This window comes from Megalobrama amblycephala, linkage group LG9 (assembly GCF_018812025.1).
Source record: "Megalobrama amblycephala isolate DHTTF-2021 linkage group LG9, ASM1881202v1, whole genome shotgun sequence".
NCBI lineage: Eukaryota > Metazoa > Chordata > Actinopteri > Cypriniformes > Xenocyprididae > Megalobrama > Megalobrama amblycephala.
Window position 1 is genome coordinate 5,500,055 of NC_063052.1, and position 15,878 is coordinate 5,515,932.

Consider the following 15,878-nt stretch of genomic DNA (forward strand, 5'->3'; position numbering starts at 1 on the left):
TATTATTAAATAAATGCAGCCTTAATGAGCATAAGAGACTTCGTTCAAAAACATTAAAAATAGTAATGTTTCCAAACTTTTGACTGGTAGTGTACATTATATATATATATATATATATATATATATATATATATATATCCTATAAAGACAGCACGAGAGAGAGAGAGAGAGAGAGAGAGAGAGAGAGAGAGAGATATTGTTGGCACATATCATTGGTAAATCATAATTATGACATACAAAGTCGTACTTTGAAATGAAAAGTCACAATTATAACACTCATTTTGAGATAAAAAGTATAAATGATGACAAGTTAAAATTAGATATCACAGTATGTCATATTTTTACATTTTATGTCATAATTTAGAATTTTCTTTAATAATTATGACTTTTTATCTCGTATTTATGATTTACCATTTCTTATGTGGCAGAAATAGGATTCCACACAGGTGGGAGGGGGAAGGGAAAGGTTGGACCAACCCATAAAATAAACATTTGTCCGGGGCTCTGAGAACAATAATATACAACAGAATAGTTATTAAACCAGAAGAAAAACAAAGACAACAGAACAGGACAGAAACTGTCCAATGTGTGTTTTTACTCATCAACCCCCAAAAGCAGTGCTTTTACTAGTACATTTATATTTACGTACACTGGATATAACTATTATCTCACCTCTGTATTGCCATTAGTAAAAGTACACTGATTTTCAGTGCAATCGGAGATCTGTTGTGTGTTATCGCGATACTCACAGTGACGGCCAGATGAGATCACGTGATGACCGCGCACGGAATACTGGGAAACAAACAGTGGTATGAATAACGCTCGGCGTAAACATCCCTTGCTGAGGTGGGCAAGAGCTCGCGGAGCACAAGTGAACAACTCGTCCAGCAAACGCAACGACCGTCTATCCGCGACTTTTATAATCGGTGTTATTTGGGCCAAGAGATGTGACATGTTGAGTTGGGTGAGCGACGGGACTTTGGACCGGAGCCTGGACGGGAGTGCTGCAGTGAGCTGTGCCTGGAGTCGGGAAAGTTGAGCGTGTGTGTGATTTATCCGTCAGACGCAATGACAGCAGCGATATGAACACGCCTGGAGGGAAGGAGAGTATGGCTTTCATAAGTGAACGACAGCTGACACGGTTGCATCTCGAGTCCTTGAAGTGGTACGACTCCACATCCGTTTTTCCGAGATAAATTACTAGATTATACATTACTGGACTGTTCGGGACAATTCCTCACTTTCCAGGGAATTGGTTGCTGGTCGCTTTTGTCAAAGGTTTGGCAACGTGTAAATTCAAGGGTCAACATTTTTGGACTGGACGTCCAATCAATCAATCTAGTGAAGTCATATGAAGAAGGGATGAATATGTGGAGCTCAGGGTCGGTGCAGGGTGTGCTGAAAGCCCTGAAGCACGCTGCGGGTAAAGGACACATCCAGATCAGCCGCTGGCTGACACGGACCCCTGACTCACTGGACTGCGACAAGATCGACATCTTGATCTGTAACGTCTTTGACGAGAGAGCCAACGGCGGCAAATCGGAGACAGAGCCCGCGGGTCTCACCGAGACCGGCGCGTCCTTCACCCCCGAATTCAGGCATCCGTGTTGCATTACAACCTGTTGCTTTAAAAGTGCCCTGTTGGCGTGCATCCTGACAGCCGTGTGCTTCTCATCGGTGGCTCTCGTGCGCCAGTACCTGAAGGATGTCTTGCTGTGGGTGGAAAGTTTGGACAGTTTTGTGGGAGCCTTGCTTTTTATAGTCGGCTTGATCACGGTGTCTTTTCCCTGCGGCTGGGGTTATATCGTGCTGAACGTGGCCGCAGGGTATTTATATGGGTTTGTGTTGGGCATGGGACTGGTGATGGTTGGGGTTTTGATTGGGACTTTCATAGCTCATGTGGTGTGCAAGCGGTTACTGACGAACTGGGTTCTGAGTAAGATCGGGAGCAGTGAACAGCTGAGTGCTGTTATTCGGGTGGTGGAGGGAGGAAGTGGACTCAAAGTTGTGGCCTTAGCGAGACTCACTCCGATTCCGTTCGGTCTCCAGAACGCGGTCTTCTCGGTAAGTCTGCTTTTGCCATTCATGCTAATAATGTTTTTATGCTCATTTTTTAACAATGTTTTCATTTGAGCAATATCTCACCAGTGTTATTTATTTTAGTATCGGTGATATTCTACTAGAGTAATTTTAAAGTTTTAGTAATTTTGTTGGGTGGTTGTCATTTTTATTGGTTTTATGTCTGTATAGTTTTTATTTTTTTGTTTATTAGTTGTAACGTTAGTTATTTTAGTACAAGTTAAACTAAATGAAAATGAGATGTTGACTAGCTGGAATAAAATAAATTTAAAGGGTTAGTTCACCCAAAAATAAAAATTGTCATTAATTACTCACCCTCATGTCGTTCCAAACCTGTAAGACCTTCGTTCATCTTTGGAACACAAATTAAAATATTTTTGATGAAATTTGAGCCACAGCAAATTAATAACACTGTCAAGGTCTAGAAAGTGCAAAAATTTTATGTAGTGAGGAGAGAACTTTGTGTGCGCAAAAACAAAACAAAAATAACAACTTTATTCAACAATCCGTGTCATTCTCCTTACTGTTTTTTTTCTTTCTTTTTTCATTTTTTTTAAATTAGTGAACAATAACAAAACAGAAAAAATAAAATATAAATTATAAAAATACAAAAAATATAAAAAGTATATAAAAAAACAATATCAATCAAATGAGAAAGTAAAATTAATAATAGGCTATATGCCTCATTTTCCAGCCTCTTTTCATAATTGGAAAAAAAAACAAATATTACATGTTCATATAATAAATGAAAATTGCATATTTAATTATATTTATTTAAATCTAAATAAATGCATATTTATTAGCAAATTGCATTTAGCACAGTGCAGGCTTCCGTGTTTATATCCGAACGGCAGCTCAGTATTGGCCAAAGCTGAACACGTGAGCAGCACGACACATGCGTGTGACGCTGACGCAGGAGACGCCGTTCTGACGTAGAACACGGAAGCCTTCGCTGTGCTAACTGCGTCAACTGCGTAAGGAGAATGAGAAGAGATATAAAATAAAAGTCGTTATTTATGTTGAATATTGAATAAACGTCGTTATTTATGTTTTGTTTTGCGCACAAGTATTCTCGTCATGTTGGAATGAGGGTGAGTAATTAATGACAGTTTTCATTTTTTGGGTGAACTAACCCTTTAAGTTTTCGTATTTTATTTCAGTTAATGTTTATTTTGTTTCAAGTAAAAAAAAAATATGGTTTTAGTTAATGATAAAAACCCTGTATTGCATGAGTGTACGAGGGTGCAGGTAAATTGCAAGTGTGATATTGCTTTTATACAGTTCTATAAACACATAATTAATATTGAGTAATTTGGGTTTCAGACAAAATAAATCGGCAGTTGCTTCATATATTTATTCTCCGCCAATAATAATGGCTCCAACCCAAGCAAAATGGTCTTGCTTTATCCAAAAAAAAAAAAAAAAAAAAAAGTCTGATATAAAAAAAAAAAAAAATTGTTTTTCATTAAAAAGCTGGTCTGTATCATCATATATGAGTGGAGTGTGATAGATTTCCCCTCTCCACTCAAAGAATTCCATAATCATTCTGCTTCAAATCCATTCCTGGTTTTGCATTTTTTCACTGGTGAGAGAAACCCTGCTTTGAGCAAACATGAAGCAATAAAGATGAAAACCCAGACTTTCAGGCCTTCACAAAACCACTTTTCCCTGGAGCAAAACACCACTTTCTGAACAGCAGTGCACACAAAATCTGTATGCCGTGAGCACAGACAAGACAAAAGACAAAGAGTGAAATTATATTCATATCATTCTCTGAATGGTCAATCAATATTGAGGAAAGAACCGTTGTATACAATTGTTTTAGTACTTAACATTTTTATTGTGTTATGATGAGGTTTTTATTTGTAAAATAAGTTATAGCATATAGAGTTCTCTGATTAATTGCATTGAGGTGGCTGTTAATCTTTAAGGGGCATCCAGGTGGCTTTATCCAGCTTTGCTGGAATGAAACAATTAAGATCTCCTGCTCAGAGCCAGATTAAATTAAACATAACTGATCTTCACACAGGATCAAGAGTTAAAACAGGTCTCTGTGTACGTTGAAATATATTGGCCTACCTTTAGATGCTCTGCACTACCAATATAATACATTTTAATTATCTTACATGAGGAGAAAGAAACTGCAACCTTTAACAATGACGGAGGACAGTAAAGAACAGTGATGTATAACGTCCGCAGTGTCTAGCATAATCTTTAAGCCTTACTCAGATTTGAATTATTACTAACCCACAAAAATACTCTCATGAGTCAGCATTTAAATAAATAATTTAGAAAAAATAAAATTACACTGGCTCCTAAATGTGATTTTAATGACAATTGTGTTTTATGTAATGTATTTAAATCATATTTAGTGTAGTTGCTTAAAATATGCTCATGCTTGTTGGACTTTTCAAAGAGATGTATCTTATTCTGTGTCCAGAAGTTTCATTTTAAAACAAACAAAGATTACATTTGCTCATATTAAATTAGAGGCTTTCTCAGGTGTTAAGGCTGGTTTGGTTTGTGATATGAACGTGGACCTGTAGCCTGCTGCCATTGTGGAACAAATTTGTACTATTTGCATAATTTATTCACTGAATGATTCATAGGTTAATGTATTGGTCCTTTTGAAGGCTTTTTTATGATTATGAGCAGATGTCTTTATACAAGTTTGATTTGCACCACTTCCACTTGAAAGAGTGTTAGTTTGACTGACAGTGATTGACTGATTATATGTTGGTTTCTGGAGCACTGGAAATGAACATAAAACGCTTGCTTACAGTTTGAGTTTGCGTCATTTACTGGGATAACAAGCAGCTTTAATGTTAAACAGAGCACTTTTTTTCTTATTTTTTCATTTACAAGTAGGGCTGCACAATTAATTGAAAATCAAAATCGCGTACATTTACAGCTGCTGTGATTAAATGTAAATATTGTCTGTTACAAAATTCAGTTTATGTCTGCTCTTTTTGCAGCAGCTGCAGTTGAACATTATAACATTTTGTGCATGAATGCAGCAACAAATTAGTGTTTTAACATTTTTATATTAGACCTATTAATAAAGACAACTCGTAAAAATTTGAAGACACCATCGCCTGGAAAAGACAAAAAAATAAATGTTAAAGCCAAAGTAGAAACCTTTGTATTGTATTCACTAAATATTGCTCTGCTCACAGTGTAAATGGTGAAACACCCAATATACACTGTAAACACTCCCATTATAATCAGCAAGCTGTAAACCTTCCATAATAAAAGATTTATTCTGTTACGTAGCTTCGGAGTCCAAAGCTATGTGTGCTAACAGTCTGGACTCAATCTGTGTGAAATTTATGTAAACTAACAATGAACAGGAATGGGAGTGCACTAGCATTGTGTCATTTCCTTACTGTGTATATTTAAATGAACGGTGAAAGTCACAGATTACAGCACATAACTTCTCAGACATTCTAACTCCTATTCAGTATGTTCAATCGGTGAAAAATAAGCTCCAGTTGACACCAACAGACTCTGACACTGGTAACACACTGATCCAACAAAACCCAATGAAGTGTCTGTTGCCGTCTGTCGGCGCGGTGTGAATTGGCCTATAAAAATAATGGTTCCAAAAGGGGGTTATAGAAGAGCTATTATTGGTTCCCCAAAGAACATTTCAGTAATCAGTTCTTAAAAGAACCATTTTTTCTTAGTGTGAAGAACATTTTAATAATCTGAAGAACTTTTTCTACTATAAGGTACCTTTTATGCAATAGAAATGTTCCATGGATGTTTAAGGTTCTTCAACCATCAATGCCAATAAAGAACTGTTATTTTTAAGAGTGTAAGAGGACAAGTAAAAAGTTGACCATTTATGTACAGACTTGATTTACAGATATATAAATCCATAATAAATTCATAAACACACTTCTCAGTTTGTTTTAGATCAGGGATAGGGTTAAGGCCCCGGTATACTTCAAACGAAGTTCTTTTTCGTTCTTTGTTTAGGGGTAAAACGAAGTTCGAAATACGAGACCAGCGATATACTGTAAACGAACATCTGACGCCACCCACACTGCTGAGAGCGACGATTAGATGAATATGTAAATGTGTGCCATGCACTTTCTTCTCAGTAACAAAATAAACACAACAAAAATGAGAAAACGGCAAGCATTTATTATAGAAAGCATAAGAAAAGCATCTGATCATAACAGCATGGGAATGTTAGCACGTCTTCATATAGCACTTTATTCAATAGATTGCTTAAATTCAAGCAGTTTACAGTATCAAACATGAAAAACAGTGTTAGTGCCTCATTTCTTTACAAGCACAACTTCGTTTTGTGCTATAAAGCGGCTATCCAGTGTATTCATGTTTTCACCCGCGGAGATCTTACCTCGACAAACTCTACAGACGAAATGAGTCAAGGACGCGCTCCACGCGAGTGAAGGCGGAGCCTCGGCGCACACCTCCTGTTACGTTATCATCACTGACCAATGGAAGTACGAAGGTGTTTTGCAGCTGGAGCGAACTTTTCCTGAAAGTTCGCTTTGGCAAGCCGTTTCAAACTTCCAAAAAGAACACAAAACGAACTTCGTTTTGGCCTGATTTTGTTCGAAATGACGTCTCATCAGTTCGTTCTTCGATTTCGTTTGAAGTATACTTTATTATTTTTAACTAAAACATAAAACAATTTCGTTACTTGAAATAAAATAAGTTAACTTTAATTTAATGTGTTAATTAGATTAATTAATTATGGGAAAAAGTAACACGTTACATTTTTTTTTTACGCATTTGTTACACTTGCCCCGCCCCCAGACCTGCATGGGTCACGTGACATTTCATACAGTTGACTGATGATGAATATGATGCATGTCCTGTATGTCCAACATGTTAGTATGTCCATAAAATTCAAGATATGAAACGCAAAAGCGGTTGATTTAAAGTATTATATTGATGCGCACTCGACATGCGTCATTAAAAAAATGCCATAGTAACTTCAAGTGAACTATAAAAATAAAGTCTGAAAGCTGCAGTAATTTTTTTTTTATTGGTTAAAATAAATGGAGAACGATAGGCTACAGTTAACAAGTTTGAATATTTTGAATAAAAAAGGAAAAGCAAAATAAGTGATACATCTGTCATACAGCACTATTGTGCCTGCGTGACGCATCAGCCCCCACATTAATAATAAATGTGCACATATTGTGAATTAATTTTAATAAACTTTGTTACCTAGTAGGGCTGGGCGATATATCGCATGCGATTGTCACGCGCATTTCGTCAGTAAAGCCGGTTCCCTGATTACCGCTAAATTGCCATCACCTGCTTTCAAATGGAGCGCATTTAATAGACAGAGCCGTAGATCACTGACAAGCTACGCAATATCGCGTTCATTATCGAAGGCGATTCATCTGCGATAATGAACGCGATATTGCGTAGCTTGTCAGTGAACTACGGCTCTGTCTATTAAATGCCGCCCAGCCTTATTACCTAGCTTTCTTGGTAGCCTTCAGTAAATTAACTTCTCTAAGAAAATTATTCATGAAGCATCAGTTGACCATATGTTTACTTTCAATTTCATGTTTCCATATTGATTTAAAAAAGAAAAATTAAGGATATAGTTCACCTAAAAATTTAAAATTCATTCATTTACTTAACCTTGTGGTCAAAAAGTTTGTGGAATCAAATAAAATATTTCTTTCTGAATCTACTTTTTGTAATGTATATTTGATGCTTTACACAATAATGACTTCAAATTATTTTTGGGGGGATAATTTCTCAGCCAAATTTGATGTATGATAAATGAAACTTAAACATATTTTATTTCAGCTAGTTGCAACATTTCTCGTTTTTAAATATTAATAAAAAAGTATTTCAGTGATACTAAAATAGCATTGTTTTACAAGCATACATAGAGAATATAACATGAAGTTGCCATGTATAAAATGAAAAAGGAAGAAAAAAAAATAGCAGCCCTATTTAGACATTACGTTTGAGTCTAAAGTAACCTTACACTAGTACAGTGTCATTGCTCTTGAAGCAAACATAAGTCTCTGTTCTTTTTGAAGGACGCTGTGGTGATCAAGCACTAGGGCATCTCAATAGCTGTTCAGTTCTGGGTTTGCATTTACCTGGAATTGAACCTGATACCATTGATTCAGTACTTATGCTCCATAGTCAGATAATATTCAGTTTGCACCAGTCTTTTACAGTTAGAACGTGAGTGAACATCAGGTTCTCTATAAGTGCCAGTGACTCTAATTGTGTTATAGGCTAATTGGTTTTATTTCGCCTTTCTTTTTTACTTAACCGAGGGATCACAGGGTAAGATGCATGTCGGCACTAAACGGGTCATGCTGGAATTATGTTTCGCAAACACTCAGTAAGCACGTCCTATAGAAGGGGCTGTATTTCAGTGTGCCCTGTGTTTTTTGCTGAAGCAGAATGTGATGTGTTATGTAGGTAACCCAACACAATGCATGCGTCTGCATAGTGGATACTTAAAATATTGCTTCACGGCCATTTATAATGAAGTCACTTCTAAGAACAAGAATGCATCATTTTACCTCATTCATAAATATTTATAGGTTGACGCAACCCAAATCCAACAATGCTTACATCTTCTGCCATCTATTAATGAACAACTATGGATGGGTTTGACATCGTGTTTTATAGTTTAGCACTTTGAGATACAGGTCCATGCCTTATTTTAGAACTCGCACACGAAGGTGATTACACAAACCTTTATTTTGTTTATGTACAATGTGTTTACATGGAGACTATCAGACTTGGTACAGGACAGAAGTGATAAAGCTTTAGAGCAATGTAGTACAACCAGTAGAACATCCTTCTGGTGTTGCTGTGGAAATCTGTGCATTCCTTTGTTTACACAGAAAAAACTGAGTTTAAAAGGGATGTCAAATGAAATCAGTGTTTAAAAAGTTTAAAATTGAATGAATAATCGCTATCAACATATTATATAGAAAACAATATTTATTTTTAAAAAGTGATCTAAAGAACAGAAAAACATTTTTATTGCATTAGATATTGCTGAAAAAGTCCAGTTAACATGTGAAGGACAGTGATGGAGCTAAATGAGGCTGATGACACATTCTTGCAGGCAATGAAAACACTCTGTGATTAATCTTGACCAACACTATGACCAAATATAGTTGTCGCTCTTTTTGACAGATCACAGATGTGTCCTTGCCAAATTATTTAGTGGCTTCCTCAGTGGGACTTCTCCCAACACAACTCCTTAACTCCTATCTGGGCACCACCCTGCGCACAATGGAGGATGTGATCGCAGAACAGAGCGTCAGTGGATACTTTGTGTTCAGCCTACAGGTAAGCCTACAAAAACAACAGTTTGTAATGAAATCAGCAAGAACCCTGTATGTACAGTTGGCCTCATAAGTTTACATGCTACTTGCAGAATATTCAGCATATTATTAAAGGTTATATTAGAAGTAAAATATTTTTTTGTACTGCCCCAGTTTATTCCACATGACAAAACAATAACCAAATCATTTTTATTAAAGGATTAGTTCAGAATGTCATGACCCCCATGTCTTCCAAGATGTTTATGTCTTTCTTTAGTCGAAAAGAAATTAAGGTTTTTGAGGAAAACATTCCAGGATTTTTCTCCATATAGTGGACTGCAACAGCTACCAATGGGTTGAAGGTCCAAATTGCAGTTTCAATGCAGCTTCAAAGTGCTCTACACGATCCCAGCAGAGGAATAAGTGTCTTATCTAGAGAAACGATCTGTCATTTTCTTAAAAAATAAAAAAAATATTGCACTGCTCTGCGATGCGCCACGCATTACGTAATCATGTTGGAAAGGTCATGTGTGGCGTAGGTGGAAGTACAGAGCAAGTGTTTACAAAGCAAACATGCAAAGACTATGTCAAATGCCCTTTACAAAAAAAAAAGTTAAAACAACAATGTCAAGTTGGAGGAGAAAATGAGATAGAGTTTTTCGCCCTACCGCATTTCTTTCGCCTACGCCCTATAATTAAAAAATACATACATTTTAACCACAAATGCTTTACGTACTGACATTTGAAAGGTAAGGTGTGATGTAACTTTTTATTTTTTTTAGAAAACAACAGATCCTTTCGCTAGATAAGACCCTTATTCCTCGGCTGGGATCATGTAGAACCCTTTGAAGCTGCATTTAAACTGCAGTTTAGACCTTCAAACCTTTGGTAGCCGTTGAAGTCCACTATATGGAGAAAAATCCTGGAATGTTTTCATCAAAAACCATAATTTATTTTCGACTGAAGAAAGACAGACATAAACATCTAGGATGACATGGGGGTGAGTAAATTATTAGGAAATTAATTCTGAAGTGAACTAATCCTTTTAAAGGATTAGTCCACTTTTAAATACACTTTTCCTGATAAATTTACTCACCCCCATGTCATCCAAGCTGTTTATGTCTGTCTTTCTTCAGTCGAAAATAAATTATGTTTTTTTTCCCTATTCTACTTACGGAACGGAACGAACTTACGGAACGAACACGGCGCCAGTTTCGTTTTTTTCCGTAAGTAGAATAGGGAAGGCGTAGGACATTCAGCGTAAGCGTTATGAAGAATGCGGAAGCGGAAAGTACGTCCAAGGCGATATTTTGTTTATAAAGCATAAACAGTTGTATTTTTTTTCGAAAATGACCCATCGTTTCGCTAGATAAGACCCTTATTACTCATCTGGTATCGTTTAAAGCCCTTGAAGCTGCACTGAAACTATAATTTGGACCTTCAATCTGTTGGTAGACATTGAAAATGAAATCCACTATAAGGAGAATAATCCTGGAATGTTTTTATCAAATCCTTCATTTCTTTTCGACTGACGAAAGAAAGACATGAACATCTTGGATGACATGGGGGGTGAGTAAATTTATCAAGAAAAGTGTATTTAAAAGTGGACTAATCCTTTAATTATTTTTATCCATTTCAAAAGATTACATAGCCTTACACTGTCTACACTGGTGCGACACTGCAAAGGATAATAGAATCCATTATTATCAGTGATTCACACTGGGTGCAGATTCTTATTTACATTTATTTATTTTAGCAGGCACTTTTATCCAAATCAGCTTGCAAATGAAGAGCATCACAAGCGATTTGTCAGTCACGTTTATTTTTTTTAAGTCACATTTATTTATAATAACACTTACAATACAGATTGCGACACTGACATTGTTCCTTTTTATTACTGTAAAAGAGTCAACAAGACCTGTAGTACTCAGCAATATATGTTGCCCCCCTCGACGCGGCCCATGTTTTGTAAAGTTCTTTAGTTTCCCATCATGGTTTGCATATTGTAAATCTCAGAATTCCTTGAAATGATCAGTGAGGTTTAGTTTCAGATTTTCCATCAGTTGAGGGACTAATAGGCAACTATTACAAAAGACCACAAACAGTCATTGATGCTTGAGATTGTGACTCAATATTAGGATTCAAGGGTGTGGACGTACTTTTAAACCAGATCATTTGTATCATATCAGATATTTTGTGTTGTAGAACATACTTGTTGTCTATGTCTTCTCCTAAACGAAAAATATAACTTTTTACTATTTTAATAAATTTAAAAACATTTTTTAAATGTTAACGTTTTGCAGATTCTGCAATGGATATGTAAACTTATAAGCAAATGAAATATTTATGTCTAGTCTAGATTGTAGGGATCATTCTTGTGGATCCTGTAGTAAACCATAATTATAGATGGTCGTTGGCAGAGCTTTAGCCAAAAATGTTCACTTTTTTTGCATTTGCTCTTGTGTGTAGTAAAGTTAGATGCCAGTAATGGATTCTTGGCTAAAACCGGTTGTTCCGATATATCAGCCAAGGACATTTTGCTTAAGTTTACAACCGCATTGTATAAGTCACATCATCCGGACCTTTGTATCAACCGTCGTCCAGCTCAGTCAGCAGATCCACCCGGTGACTCACTCTCTCTGTTCCTCTCATCAGATCTTCATCAGCATAGGCCTGATGTTCTACGTTGTACATCGAGCACAAGTGGAACTGAACGCCGCCATTGCCGCCTGCCAGATGGAGCTGAAGACGTCGTACATGAACGGCGGAGCGGCCAACCACAGCGGCTCGACCTACTGCAGCAAACGGGCTGTGGCGGGAGGGGGGATAAATGTGGTCTGATAAACTTTATTTCTTGATGATGAACGTATTTCAACCCTCCATCCAGTTGCACTGTCCTGACTGGACGGGAGGAGACCTGTCAGAGGGGAATGCCTTGGCTGCGCCAGGGAGTCTTGGGAGCTGCTACAGTCCCAGCCAGCTGTTCTAGTTATGATGGAGGTCTGACGGCGGAGCGGCACTGGACTATCAAAGCTGAAGAGCCGCCCATCAGACTTGATGGAAATGTTGCCCAAAGATTGGGACCCCGGGCCAGTATTATATGAGATTGACTTGAGATATGTTTTTGAGGTACGTTTTTCTTTTTAAAGTTCTTTTTTTATGACACTAATATAAATTATAACTTTATAGGAGGTCTAAAGCATGAATTGGGTAAATTTAATTCAAGAGAATGTAATAGAATTGTAGTTAGATATTACAGAGGGCCCAACTAATATATCAGGTTAATATGCTTCAGATGTTTGCTTTTTTTGTTATATAAATATATACTGTTATTTGGTAAAAATTAAGAATTGTTTTATATACTTTTCTGAATTCATCTAAAGGTATTGCTTAATGGATCGTTTCTTTTCATGTTATGTCTAGAGTAATTAAAAAAAAAAATAGTCTGTTAGTACCACCTGGGTAAAATTGTGGCTTTTGCCAAACTGGGAACACTTTTGCTACTCGGCAGTTTTGTAAGGAACAGATGGAAGGGAAGGAAATTTTCTTAGCTGGATATTTAAGGCTGTCCTGCCAAGAACCTTTAGTACAGCATGATTAGCTCAGCAGTATGTGTTCGATTTCTCATTCTCATATTGAGAGGACTGGAATTCTTTGCCTTCTTTCTTGTATGATTTAACCAAATGCTTTATTATAGGGCTGTTGGCATTTTATGACATCACTTTTGTTAATTTATTCAATGTTAGAATCATCAATTCCGAAAGTTTGCACATATGGGAATGAATATGTAAGATAAAGACGAAATGCTGAAAAGCGTATATATATTGAATATATATGTATTTGTTTAATTATATAAATGTTTTTATATATTTATATAATTATTTCCCCAAATTAGGATATAGATATATATATAAAGGGATGCATTTTCATATGTTAGTGCATTATTATTATTCTTATTCTTATGTAATGAATGCTGTAGTTCAACATGGGTCAAATTGCTCTAATGGGTTTTTGGCACTGTGCTAAAATGGCTCACAGTTGCCTACAATGCATGTTTTCGCCGTTTTTCTTGTTTCACAAAAACGCACACCAGTGAAAATTCAGCTCAAACCCTCTGTGGCACAGTTACTCATTGTGAGTGCAAGGTAAACGGCTACAAATATAATTGACAAAAGTTGCAGACTACAACCAAAATGTTATTACGTGACTCTGGTCATGGTGATGTCTGTCGTTCGCTCCTTAGAGGTTCACCTAATTAGAAACAAAAGCCTCCTGAGCATTGACTGACGTATTTGGGTCCCGGCTATATAATTTAGCACAGGCTTCTGTTAACGAGCTCAGTGAACTCGCAGCTTCCACACCGGGAACACGAAATCCCTCAATGCAGGGAATTTCGCGGAATCCCGGTGCTTAGTTTGTTTGTCTCCTCACTACTACATTCGCCCATACTCGATGGTCTGCAATGCTGTATAAAATGAAATTATACTGTAAATACAGTCATTCATGCTGTAAACCAGTATAGAAATGGAAAAGACTGCCTGATTTTTGTCATTGTGGGCTTTTATTTGTGTTGAAGGAAGCATGCGCTCAATGATGGATTTCTTAGTAACTGAAATTTACACTCAGTTGGTAGTGACTTCATTCTCAGTGTCATTTGAGACTCACCGTTTGGTTTACAGCATCAACACTAGAGCGTCACCATAATCTGACAATCAGTGGAACACTGGCGCGCCGCTCATTCTGAAGGCTGATCTCATCTTGTTACTCTGTATTTATGTCTCCAGTCATAGTTTTGCTGCTACTTAGACTGTAGGGTCTGAGTGAAATGCTGACAAGGGCTCGAATTAATATCGCAATTTTATTACAATGTGATCAACAACATCTTGGTTTTTTCTTACATAGAGAGTGTGCAAATGAATAGATTTTCTAAGAAGTTGTTACATTTATTTTGAAAAGTGCAGGTATAATGATGCACAAATGGACACATTCCTTAACTTAAAAATGGGTTGGATGGGTTTTTTTATGTTTTGAGGAAACTGAATAGCCCCTCTGTTTCTGAAATTAGCAATAAATAAAAACTGAACATGCTGACTCACCATCTGAGTTACATTGTAGAGATCCAACAATCCTGGTCTTGTGTTACGATGTCAACCTGCCTTGTACCTCTTGCTGCCTAAGACATTGAAACAGGACACTTGCCTGCAGTGTTTTCAGACTCTAATTTGTGCGGGCATGGGATTGCGATAACTCAAAAACTGAAGACCCTTGGGATGTCAAATGCAAAAATGTAAAATCCAACAAACACAAATAAATGACAATTTGAGGATACGTATCAGAGCTTTGTCTTATTTTTTCCAGTTTAAATGACATATGGGATATGCAACATTGCGTATAATAGTGAAGGGGTCTTGTGTGGTTCTTGGCAAACTTTAATCTGAGATTACAGCACTTTTTTTTTTTTTTTTTTTTTTTTTTTTTTTTAAAGGTACAAATGTAATTTCAGATTAGGGCACATCAGGTACTATATTGAAACCTCTTGACCCCTTTGACAAGTGCATTTTACATACACTGTATTTTGTAATACAGAGAATTTTGCAATGTAAATGGATATTTATCGCTGTACCATGCTTGTTCAGTGTTATTTATGAAATAAAACTGTTGAAAAAATCACACAAGCGTGCATGTTGTGCAGTCTGCATCAGTACCCTATTGTTTCTTCATTTAATTCAGTGTATCAGTGTAGGAGATACGTCTTGGAATGGATTCCTAACAGAAGACAGTTTGTTTGCTGATAATTCAATTTAGTTACACATTGACAGTGCTGTATTGTATGATTACGTAAGATTTTGTCCCTCACATGGTTCCCTCCTCTTTCATTATCTGTTATCTTTGAGTTGCAGTGACATGGTACAAACTACACCATTATCTAACCTAAAGCTTAGGCTATGATTTTTAGTGAAGTAGTAACCATAAACCTTAAACTTAAGCAAGCCAATCTCACCGAAAATCTTAACTATTTTATGAGTTGATTTCGGATGAAATTGTAATGTGAATCGTACAAACAATTATGATTTTTATAAAGAAAAAAATAAGCATGAAGGTTGACCTCTAAACAAACCCACTCTCACGGGAAAACGTAACTATTTTACGAGTTAGTGATTTTGTATGAATTTGTGTGACCAAAAACGTAGGCTATGATTTTTAGTAAAGTAGTAACCATAATGCTTAAACAACCAACCAAATCTCACGGTGGGAAAACGCAAAGTGGCGATTTCGTATGAATTTGAATGATGTCATTTTTATACAAAAAGTATGATTTTTAGAAAGAGTAAGCATGACGGACCACCCCTAAACATAGCCAATCCAGCTAACACACAACCAGTGTTGGCTGTAACGCGTTACTGTAATTAAATTACTTATCCACTGAAAAAGTAAAGTAGGGGATTACTGTTCATTTTTAGGTAATAATTAGTTACTTATGTACTCCGTTACATACTGTAA

At 36.5% G+C, this 15,878-nt stretch overlaps 1 protein-coding gene across 1 annotated transcript; it reads left to right on the forward strand.

Moving 5' to 3' along the window:
• The first annotated feature begins 773 nt into the window (after window positions 1-773).
• On the forward strand, window positions 774-14,862 carry tmem64 (transmembrane protein 64). The gene is made up of 3 exons (XM_048201313.1): window positions 774-2,064; window positions 9,247-9,402; window positions 12,033-14,862. The coding sequence occupies exons 1-3, from the start codon at window positions 1,363-1,365 to the stop codon at window positions 12,216-12,218; spliced, it is 1,044 nt and encodes a 347-aa protein (XP_048057270.1). The 5' UTR covers window positions 774-1,362; the 3' UTR covers window positions 12,219-14,862.
• The last annotated feature ends 1,016 nt before the right edge of the window (window positions 14,863-15,878 follow it).

What these genes read in the sequence shown, in the direction of transcription:
- tmem64 (XM_048201313.1), top strand. Translation starts at nt 1,363, where the DNA reads ATGAATATGTGGAGCTCAGGGTCGGTGCAGGGTGTGCTGAAAGCCCTG. An exon ending in TCCAGAACGCGGTCTTCTCG is followed by an intron (nt 2,065 to 9,246) that starts GTAAGTCTGCTT and finishes TCTTTTTGACAG; the next exon opens with ATCACAGATGTGTCCTTGCC. An exon ending in ACTTTGTGTTCAGCCTACAG is followed by an intron (nt 9,403 to 12,032) that starts GTAAGCCTACAA and finishes TCCTCTCATCAG; the next exon opens with ATCTTCATCAGCATAGGCCT.